Here is a 12,007-nt window from a genome sequence, read left to right as displayed (position 1 = left end):
GGCCTTGTGTGGCTGGATAACTAGCTATTTACCCAGGTATCTTCAAAGATTCCCGGGTAAGAGTTCTCTGAAAAAAAAACCCTTAAATGGACTTATGGCCCGAGTTTCTCCTTCCTCTCCTATCCCCAATTTCAAATAAAGCTCTGTCAGGCCATGCTCTCCCTACCCTCTTATCCCATCCAAGGGTCCAAAGCAAACATTGGTCTGTAGGCCTGGTCCCCTATCCCTTTGCTGTTACTATAAAGGATCTAAAATTAAGGCCTTCTCCACCCTGGATCCCCACCCACCCCGAAGTACAAATGCTGGGCCAGCACCCATTGTTTATGCTTCCATCAGCGCTGTTAAGAATTCCTTTAGGTTAGGTGACCTTAGTGAGATGTGGCTAGATCTTGATCTTGTGTGTTCAGTGTGCCAAGTGATCTGTAGCCATAACCTCAATGAGATCTGCAAGGTACCACTTGATTGAACTCTGGGTAGTGTTGATAGGAAACCTCTGCCGCCAACTACTGAAGCTATGGCCTATGTAAGGAGAGCCCATACTGTGGTGGCGAAGGGAGACTGGTGGCTCAGGCAGAGAAAGGTGGTGGTAGCTGATGGACTGCTGCTGAAACTGACAGTGCTGCAAGGAATTAATCGACATTCAACAATGCCAAATACAGAAGCAGGTTACTCTCATAAGTTATGATCTAATAAATATTTTATAGCCTTCATGAAGTTAATGTAAAGCTTCAGTCATCTCCAAGCTTCAATATGCATCTTAGGAATCAACATGGATTATCACCCGTAGGCAGCAGGTAGGCCAAAAACTGGTCATGGACATTGTACTATTGTTTCATTTATTGTGCTTGTCTTTTTCAGAAAAAAAAAAAAGCATTGCCACACCTCCATGTACGTTTGTAAAGAAACAGATGACTTTATTTTCTAGCATCTTCTATGTTCAATGGCCAATTTTTTAGGAGGGAAGCAGAGAGGGCAGAGGACGAAGAGAAACAATGTTGCACAGACGTTTAATGATTTAAGAGAGGCATGCATGTGGAAGATAGGTTGCTTATTTTCCTCTGTTCTCTCTCCAATAGGTTGTGCAAGAATTGTCTGGAGGTGGACCCCAGCTCTGAAAACCCATAGGCTGCTTCTAACCATCAAATTGCTCAATGTGTTTTACTATGGTCTGCTGACCTTCTTGCAATGACCTGCCCAAAGGTTGCAGTTTCAAAAGCCATCTGAAACTTATTTGCCCAAGACAAATGAGCCTCCCCTCCGAACAACAAAGAACACGCAGAGGTAAGCACAGAACCAAAATAGAAGAGAGCTGCAGCATTGTTATGGGACAAATTTTCAGAATGCTGAGTAATGAACACAAGTTATTTCTTGCTAGCAAGCAGCAAAATGAGCCAAAGGGAAGAACTGTAAATTTATGAGAAAACTCTGAATTATTCAAAGCTTGCTTCCATTCTGTCAGTCCTGCTAAAGATTTACATCTAAGAAGCCTAGAGACCAAGAACAACGCATGATTTTTATTTTTTTTTTTACTCCTGCATTTCACATTATGTAATAAGATATATAGGGCCCTATTTTAAGGACAGTTTCTTCTCTGCCTATGGGAAAAAAAAAAATCTTTTGGAACTAGGGCCTCATCCAAGTACCTTGCAACTTAGGTTGTAATCTCCGACAATTCTAATACATTTGGATCTTGCTTGTGTTCCTCCAAATGTATTTTCCATGTGCTGCATTAGTGTGGCAACCTTTATTTATTCATTCATTCGGCTCTTGTTCCTATCATGCTATTTAATTCCTTGTTTTCTTGTTTTTCAGGTGAGGATATAAAATTGCCTCTGAAAAAAGTTGTGCCAACCAAAATAAGCCAACATTATAAAGGAAAATATCCTTTATAATGTTGACAATTCAATAAAAAATGTAGGACAGCTTTATATTGTTTGCCAAAGCGGTAATGGCAATAATGAATATTCAACACAATAAACTTTGGGGATAATATAGTAAGCTGTGTTAAAACTGGCCATTAACATACAGCATCAAAATTGGTGGGGGGGAGGGGGCAAATGACTGCATGAGGATAGTTGGTGCCATTTTGCATGGTAGGCCCAGCGATGCAAGAAACAGGAATGTTCTCCTGATCCACTGCAGCTGATAGGGTAGGCCTGAGGGTCCCAGTCTGGAGCAAGGGAGAGAGATGCAGTGAGGAGGGCTTGAGCTAGCCCAGGAACAGCCTTACTGTGCTGTTCAGAGGGAAAGAGGAGACATTGCAGACCAAGGGCTAATGAAAATGTTTAGCTACAATTTGGGGAGATGTAGTTCATTTTTTTAATATTACCAGATGGTTATCGCAAATCAAGTTGATTAACTCAATTTGCATTACATCTATTTGAATTTTAATGAGCTCCTTTGCATGCTTTTGCATGTGATGTAGCTCAGTAACAATTTTGTGGCAAAAGTCCACATTGACATTAACACAAGTTTAGTATAGCATGAATGCGTATTGAAAAAACATGTTAAATGCATGTTAACATGCTTAACACTGCATTAGCCTTAAAGCACTATAGTACATTGGTCCTACATTAGAAAGATGTTACAATGAGAGCATAAGAACTTGCCATACTGGGTCAAACTGAGGGTTCATCAAGCCCAGTATCCAACAGGGGCTAATCCAGGTCACAAGTACCTGGCAAGATCCCAAAAAGAACACATGCTGCTACCACGCAGTGCTAAGTTATGGCTATTGTGCTTCCCGGCCGCGTCCGCTCTGCAGCCAGTCCTGCTCACCTCTCTCTCCGGGGTCACTCCCTCTGCTGCTGCAACGAGTTCATGGAGTCCCCGGCTCCCCGTCTCCAACGCCGGCCTCACAGCGGAGCTCTACTTAAAGTGCCAAGCACAGGAAACCTGAACCCGGCGCTCCCCGATGACATCACACTCCCTCTGTATAAAAGGGAAGGCCCGTTCCCTTGAACGGTGCCTTGGCAATCAGGTCATACACTCCAGTGTCTCTAGTTTGCCTTCCTGCGTTCCAGTGTCTTTGCTCCTGTGTCTCCTGTTCCAGTTCCTTTGTTCCAGCATCTCCTGTTCCAGCATCTCCTGTGTCTCCTGTTCCAGTGTCTCCTATTCCTTCGTCTCTCCATTCCTGGTAGTACCCTTTGGACTGATCTCACGGTACTGACCTTTGCCTGTTCTCTGACTACTCTTGATTGCTGCCTGATCTGACCTCTGCCTGAACTGCGACTACTCTTGATCGCCACCTGGAACTTGACCTTTGCCTGTGACCTGACTATTCTTGATCGCCGCCTGGAACTTGACCTTTGCCTGACCTGACTACGCCTGGATTGACCTCTGTTACTGACCATGCTTTAGTTGACCATTCTAGTCTGATACTCTGGCCTTGATCCTCGCTATACACTGGGACACTGTCTTCTGGCCTCCTGTGACCTCTGGACTTCCCTGTTTGCACACCGACCGCGCACCCTTGTTCATGGTGGGCACTCCCTTGAACTTTCTCTCTAGGAGACCCTGCGAGGCCCACCTAAGACCAGGCAGCCCGAGTAACCAAGGGCTCAACCTGAGGGAACCCCGCGTTGCTATTGGTGAAGCTCCAGCTAGCCTCTGATCCTCCTGTGCTCCGCCTCCTGGTGGCAGGCGCTCTCCAGGTCTGACCGGAGGGCCGTACCAATCCTGCACCAGGCCAAGGGTCCACCTCCAGCGCAACAGCTATTTCTTAGTCTACTTGGTTAATAACAGTTTATTGATTTCTTCTCTAAGAAATTGTCCAAACCTTTTTTAAACACAGCTTTGCTAGCTGCCTTAATCACATCCTCTGGTAATGAATTCCAGAGCTTAATTGTGCGTTGACTGAAAAATAATTTTCTCTTATTTGTTTTGAATGTGCTACTTACTACTTCATTGAATACCTCCTAGTCTTTGTATTTTTTAGAAGAGTAAATAACGATTTACATTTACCCATTCTATTCCACTCATGATTTTATAAATCTCTATCATATCCCACCTCAGACATCTCTTCTCCAAGCTGAACACGCCCAACCTCTTTAGCCTTTTCTTGTAGGAGAGCCATTCCATACCCTTTATAATTTGGGTCACCCTTCTCTGTACCTTTTCCAATGCAACTATATCTTTTTTGAGATGTGGTGACCAAAACTGCACAAAGTACTCTAAAGGATAGATTTTTTAAAAATACATGCTCACCTCCATGTGCACGCGCTACCCGGTGAGCACGATTTTATAACATGCGTATACTGGCGCGTGCATGTTATAAAATCTGGGCCAGCACACGCAGGGGGGAGATGTACCCTGTTTATGCTCAATGATGAGATCGGGCCTCCCCCAGTTCTCTCCCAGTCCGCTCCAATTAAGGAAAGGAGAGGACTGGGAGGGAACTTTCCTACCCCTCTCTTCCCTGACCCCTTTAAAGTCTCTACCTTTTGTTTTTTTCTTTATTTTGGAACTTACACCAGCTTCTGAGCTGGCGTAAGTTGCACGCGTCGGCAGGCTGCCAGTGCACAATCCCCCGGCACAGCAGCAAATGGCCGCTGTACCGGCGGCCTCCAGCTCCGCCCCCACCCCACCTCCTGGACCGCCCTTCCCTGCTCCCGAGACTGCCCCTTGATAGAGGCCTGGCTCCTGTGCATGTAACATGGGTTACACACATGGCCGGGCCTCTTCTAAAATGCACATAACCCCCATTTTTCCCGCATGCAGGGGATTTAAAATTTAGCTGTAAGTGCGGCCTCACATACAGCAATACAGAGGCATTATGACATTTGATATTTTATTCTCCATTCCTTTCCTAATAATTCCTATCATTTTGTTTGCTTTTTTGACTGCTGCTGCACATTGAACTGAGGATTTCAAAGTATTGACCACTATGATGCCTAGGTACTTTTCCTTGGCAGTAACTCATAGTATGGAATCTAACATTATGTAACTACACTGTGGGTTACTTTTTCCCGTGGGCATCACTTTGCACTTGTCTACATTAAATTTCATCTGCCATTTAAATGCCTAGTCTTCCAGTCTCACAAGATATTCCTGGAATGTTTCCACAATCCACTTGTGATTTAACAACTTGAAATAATTTTGTATCATCTGCAAATTTGATCACTTCACTTATTCCCTTTTCCAGATCACTTATAAATATATTAAAAAGCACCGGTCCAAGTACAGATCCCTGAGGCACTCCACTGTTTACCCTTCTCTACTACGAAAACTGACCATTTAGTCCTACTGTCTTCTTCCCATCTTTTAACCAGTTTGCAATCCACAATAGGACATTGCCTCCTATCCTATAACTTTTTAATTTTCTCAGGAGTCTCTCATGGGGCATTTTGTCAAACGCCTTCTGAAAATCCAATTATACAACATCTACCTGCTCACCATTATCTATATGTTTATTAATCCCTTCAAAAAATGTAGCATATCAGTGAGGTAAGATTTCTATTGTGTAAATCCATGCTGGCTATGTCCTATTAAACCATGTCTTTCTATATGTTCTGTGATTTTGTTTTTTAGAATAGTTTCCATGGTTTTTCCCAGCACGGAAGTCAGACTCACTGGTCTGTAGATTTCCGGGTCACCACAGAGACCTTTTTAAAGTTTAGAGTTACACTGTCTACCCTCCAGTCTTCAGAGATGGTGGATGTTCCCAACTAAGGGTTACAAATTACCAATAACAGATCAGCAATTTCATTTTTTAGTTCTTTCAGAACTCAGGGGGGGGGGGGGGGGGGAGATATCATCTGGTCCAGGTAATTTGCTACTCTTTAATGTATAAATCTGTCTTATTACATCTTCCAGCTTCACAGTAATTTGTATCAGTTCTTCTGAATCATCACCATTGAAAATAATTTTCAGCACAGGAATCTCTCCAAAATTCTCTTCAGTAAACACCAAAGACTTCATTCAGTCTTTCCACGATGGCCTTATCTTTTCTAAGTGCTCCTATATCCCCTCAATCATTTAATGGTCCAATCGACTCCCTCACAGGCTTCTTGTTTCAGATATATTTGTAAAAGATTTTACTATGAGTTTTTGGCTCTACAGCCAGCTTCTTTTCAAATTCTCTTTTAGCCTGTCTTATCAATGTTTTTAAATCTAACTTGCCCTATATTCCTCAGAAGGATTCTTTTTCCAATTTTTAAAGATGTTCTTTTGATTAAAATAGCCTTTTTCACTTCATCTTTTAACCATGCCGGCAGTTGTTTGGCCTTCCTTATATGAAACACATGTCAGGAAATTCAGCATTGTGCACACCTCTGAATCTACATCTTAGAACCCTTTCATGCTGTCATGACAGAAGTTTAGAATTTTGTGGCACTATCACTGCATTATAAACATGATCAGCATCTGAAAATTCTATGAAATATAATGGGCAATTCTTTAGCAGCAATAATAATAAATCATTCTTAGTACAAACTTGTGCCTTACCCAGCCAATTTTAACTGTGTGCTTACTGAATCACATTATTTTTATAATATGTTATCGAATGATTATTGGCAATCACTATTTCCAAGACATTGGAATAGCTTTACACAGAGAATATTTCTAAATGTGGAAAGCTGCAACCTTCTGGTCTTCATCTAGAGAGTATAATCTCCTACCATGGTCACTACTTTTATCCAAGAAGGATGCTGAGACTTATACCCTTTGTACTGTATTTTCCCAGAATTGTGAGTTGTCTTACTAGAGAAAGTGGACTACTGGCTAGCTCTTCCTATTTACCAAAGTGTAATATCTATCAACTACCATACAGTATTCCTAATTACCAGATGTACAAATGTGGGTTGGAAAAAATGCATTATGGACCACAATGCCATTATATCATTGACACATGCTTTTAATTTTCTCATATCATTTAACACAGTGTGTACTGATGGATAGATGGCGGGATGGATGGCTGGATGGAAGAACACTTGCTTATAGGGATTTTCATTTTCATATCAAATCTTGTAAAATGTGCATTGCTCCCTAAAACAACAGCACCAAGGAAAAGTGTCTTAGAGAACAAAAAGGCACAGCAGGTTTTCAGTAATCTAGCATCCCTTACATATTTCATGTAATATGTTGTTCTTATTCAATAGTCTTTGACACTAAGTGGTCAATATTCAAAAGATTTACTTGGCTAAAACTGAGTTTTAGCAGGGTAAATGTACCAGGTTAAAAATATGGCCCCTCTAAACATATGTCTAGTTAATACCACAAGCCACACAAATTTAGCCAGGTAAAAAAGAAAGAGGCTGGGAGAGAGGCATTCCAGAGGCAAGTCTTCAAATTTAGGCCTGGATTTATTAAAATGCACTAAATATCGCATGTGATAGTGCAAAAAAGTGCACCCCTTTTCCTAAGGATGTGAAAAGGTAGGAACTCTGTGTGTGTGTGTGTGTGTGTGTGTGTGTGTGTGTGTGTGTGTGTGTGTGTGTGTGTGTGTGTGTGTGTGATAGAGAGAGAGAGACCATAATGCTCTCCCACTAGATAGGTATTTATATCTCTATGGGAGGCCCACCTAGTAACTCGAGGTGAGGTTTAGGAAATAGTATTAGTGTAGGGGTTAGGGGCCACTTTGACATTCAAAGTGAGACGTACGAACAGAACAGTGCTCTCTTGTGAAGATTTGATGACATTCGGAGTGAGGAAACTCACCCAAAGATGAGATTTGTGCAATGTTCTCTCAACCTAGCTTGATGGACTGCTAGGTTGAGAGAACCTAGCAGTCCATCTAGGTAACTAGGTTGAGAGAACCTAGTTAGAAAATGACCCCCTTTGCTAGTAACTGGAAGATAAGTACATATAAAGAAGTTTGAAGAGAAGTTCCTACACGTAGCAAGCATAAAATTGGTTTTGACAAAATGTCTGATGCACATCATATACAGAAGACACATATACAGTGTTTGTGAAGAAGTTAAAAAAAAAAGAAATTGTTCTTAAACACAACTAAAATAATACAAGCAAACAGGGAGGAGGAATAGCCTCGTGGTTAGAGCAGTGGGCTACAAACCAGGAGACCAGCAGTTGAGTCCAGCTGTCACTCCTTGTGACCTTGGGCAAGTCACTTTACCCTCTATTGCCTCAAAACTTAGATTGTAAGCCCTCTGGGGATAGGGAAATACCTACAGTACCTGAATGTAAATTGATGTGATATCTCAGATCAAATGTCAGTATATAAAAAAAAAAATAAGCAAGCAGTAATGAAATCTACTCAAATCTTCATTAAAGCTCAACATCAAAGCAAACCAGGCAGAGGAGAAAGTTGATAGCAATAAATGATTTCAATTTCACATTTATGACTTGCCCTCCTGTAATAGGTTACAGAGGAATATAAATGCCTCCTACACTGAAGTCAATCCAAGCTTTACTTATTGAATTTAGCTGGTTTCCTGAAGCAAGGCCAGTGGTTACACTGACCAATGTCTATTGTCCTTGAGCAGGGTTTGACTAATACACAAATATTTGTGGAGCAGCTAGAACACAAATATTTGCAGTGCAGATCCTGAACTTATGGCAGCCCGCAGTACCAAAAACCTGGAAAATCCAAAGGGTCATATTTCTCAGGACGACCGTGACATTCTAAAAAGATGTTACAGCATCTCCTCCTTTGCAGTTGCTTCTGACACAAAATTGTATGAGCATGACTGTTAATCCAGTGCAAGTTTCTTAATGCAAATAAAAATACAGAGCTGCAATAACTCGGTTACCTCAAACAGCCGAAGTACTTTGGCCAGGGCCCCGACTTCTTCCTTCAAGGAGACAATCAAAGAAATCATTCCATTTTTCTGGGTGCTTTCTTCAATGTACATAGAGTCCTTATAAAAAAAAGAAAATAAGTAATTTAGATAAAGACTCAGTTTATACTTCATTGTGTTCCTTTTTTTCTTCTCTGTTTCATATTAAGATGATGCATTCAAATCATCTAACAGTATAGACATATTCACAAATGTCATTCATTACCAAGTCAAAAGAAAATTCCATCCAAAATGGAGGATAAGCATGAGAGAGACGCCATCAATGCCTGATGCAGAATACCTTGAAACACAGATCTGTGACAGGATGAGAGATGAGTTTAGTGCTTCTAATCAATAGCAATTAAATTATGGACTAAGAGTAAAACTGTGGCTGTATTAATAATTGTAAGCCCTCTGGGGATAGGGAAATACCTACAGTACCTGAATGTAATCCACTTTGAAGTGCTGAAAAAAGTGTGAAAAGCGGAATATAAATATAAATAAATAACAAAATAAATAAAATAAATAAGTTTTACACACAATTAAATAAAAGCATGAAAAGCAGAGACCCTATGGACTTATAATTATATTTTTGAGCCAAAATCATTAAGAAGAGTTAGATGGTTCCTGAATATGATGGTCCATTAATTTGGTTACAATTACTCTAGGTGGTGCACATTAAAATAAGATGGTGAGAAAACAGTTTTGTATGGAATTTTCTTTGATTTAGAAATTTCACTTTTCAGTCCTAGTGTGGAATTGTTAAGTATCCATTAGCTAGTAGTATTCTTTAGTAGTAATTGAAAATTAAAATACCAATACTGTTTATTGGCATTTTAGCATTCAAATATTAGTATAGAACTATTAACTAAAGCAATAACAATTTTTCCCCCCAACATTAGCCTAATACTAATGGATTCTGGTGCACTCATCTGCATACCTACTTTCGTTGTTATTCTCTTGTTTTGCACTTTTAACTTGTCCTGTACAGATAGTTTTGAGCATAATTCATAGCACTATAGAACCAACAGATGGAAAAAAAGAATAAGAATACTAAAGACACACTGGTGATATTTAATACAAATTAATCAACCAAAACATATTTTTTATCTACTATATTTTTTTTAAACTTGTTTTAAATTATTTTTAATCTTCAATATTTATATATATTATTTTAAAACCTTTTCTAAACTATTTGTTACCCTACCATACGTCCCAAGCATCCATCATTTATGTTATGCTCAGGCTTGTGGACCCTTGGGCTGTCAAGGGGATGTACACCTTGCGGAGGATCCGTAGGTTCTCTCGTCGGGTGGCGAGGCAGGACAGAAGAGGAGAGTAGCTGACCCTTGGCACTGAAGACAGAATCTACTGTGGAGATGGACAAGGAGATGAGCAGATGAGCGATCTTCACCACTGATGGTCTGCGGTCCCCCCGGGAGGAGCCCATAGGGACCCGACCGCTGGGACTTAGGTGGACCTAGCGAGGTCAGGGTATTGGTGCAAAGGCCAACTGGAGCTTCGCCCTGGAAGCCCGCGGTCCCCCCAGGAGGAGCCCGTAGGGACCCGGGCCGCTGGGACTTAGGTGGGCCCTTGGAGACGATGGTCTTGAAGGAGTCCTAGGTCAAGTGCCAGAGGGTCGACGCTCACCAGTCCGAAGTCGAGTACCAGAGAATCACCGCTTGCCAATCCAAAGTCAGGGACCAGAGAATCACCGTAAGCCAATCCAAAGTCAGGAACCAGGAACACCAAGACGAAACAGGAACCAGAGTCCGAGCACCAGGAACTCACCGAAGGAAGCAGACTAGACAGCGTTGGAAGACGTTGCCAAGTCGAGGAATGGTCAGAGGAAGTCTCCTTATATTCTTCCTCTGGCCCTGGAGGTAAGAATCAGCTGTGGGCAATTAAAGGGGCGAGGCCCCTTTAACTCTGGTGAAGGGGTGTGGCCTCGCGTCCAAGGATGGCGGCAGCCATCTTGGATTCGGGCCACGGAGGAGAGCAGCAGTGGCCGTGCGGGAGGAGCAGGGACGGCTCTGATCCCGATGGCCAGCCCGAAGGCCCGCGCCGTCACGCGGGGGTGTGGAGCTCGGGGCAGGGCAGTCAGCCCCGATGCTGCCCTGGTCGCCAGAGGAGGTAGGGGGCTGCACTCACGGCTGTCCACGGGCACGGAACACAACAGTACCCCCCTCTTTAGGGCTCCTTCTCGGAGGCCTGGGTTTATCTGGATGATCACGGTGAAACTGCTCCAGCAATCCCCGATCCAGGATGTTGGCCAATGGTTCCCAGGAGTTCTCCTCTGGGCCGAAGCCTTCCCACGCTAGCAGATACTCCCACTTCTTTCGATGCTTCCTCACATCTAAAACCTCCCGGACCTGGTAGGTGAGATCATCCTCGGAGGCAACTGGCTGAGGAGTCGGAGGCGTGCTGGAAGGCCATGACAGTACTAGAGGCTTCAGGAGGGATACGTGAAAGGTGTTGTGTATCTTGAGGGACGGGGGAAGACGAAGCTGGTATGAGACTGCACCCACCTGCCGGATGATGGGAAACAGCCCAATGAATGGTAGCTTCAGGCGTATGAATTGCGTGCTTAACCAAACTTTTTGGCCTGGCCGGAGAGGTGGGTAAGGCCTTCTTCGTTCGTCAGCATACCTTTTTTCCGCCTGAATGGCCTTGATTAGGGCGTGTTGTGTGGATACCCACAGGCGGTGTAGTTCTTCGGCAGAGAGCTGGTCTACCGGGGATGGCATTGCGATGAACACGGGCAGAGGCGGACGCGGCTGTTTCCCATACGCTATTTGGAACAGGGAAGATCCGGTAGCCACGGAGAGATGGGAGTTAAGAGCGAATTCGGCCCAAGGTAGCAAGCTAGTCCAGTCATCTTGCTTCTCATTAACGTAGATGTGGAGGAACTGCTTCAATGTCTGGTTGGTTCGCTCCGCGAGACCATTGGTCTGTGGGTGATAGGCTGACGTATAATCTAACGTGATGTCAAATTTCTGACAGAGGGCCCTCCAGAACTTGGCAGTAAACTGAGGCCCTCGATCTGACAAGATACTTTTGGGCAGGCCGTGTAGCCGGAAGATATGCTGGACGAAGAGCTGGGCCAGCTGTGGAGCGGATGGCAATCCTGGCAATGGTACAAAGTGCGCCATTTTTCTAAAACAGTCAACGACCACCCAAATCACTGTGTTGCCGCTGGATAGTGGCAGTCCACCACGAAATCAGTTGCCACATGGGTCCAGGGTTCTGAGGGTGCTGGTAAGGGTTGAAGT

General features: G+C 43.2%; 1 protein-coding gene across 3 annotated transcripts in view; it reads right to left on the bottom strand.

Annotated features, from left to right (window-relative positions):
* Nucleotides 1-12,007, bottom strand: part of PAH (phenylalanine hydroxylase) — a 126,853-nt gene that overhangs the window by 101,012 nt on the left and 13,834 nt on the right. For all 3 annotated transcript variants that reach the window (XM_029599684.1, XM_029599685.1, XM_029599688.1), the window contains exon 2: nt 8,709-8,816. In XM_029599684.1, coding sequence (XP_029455544.1) covers nt 8,709-8,816 — 108 coding nt within the window. The remainder of the gene's footprint in view (nt 1-8,708; nt 8,817-12,007) is intronic.

The sequence above is a fragment of the Rhinatrema bivittatum genome, chromosome 4 (genome assembly GCF_901001135.1).
Source record: "Rhinatrema bivittatum chromosome 4, aRhiBiv1.1, whole genome shotgun sequence".
NCBI lineage: Eukaryota > Metazoa > Chordata > Amphibia > Gymnophiona > Rhinatrematidae > Rhinatrema > Rhinatrema bivittatum.
This window is presented reverse-complemented; position numbering and strand designations above follow the sequence as displayed.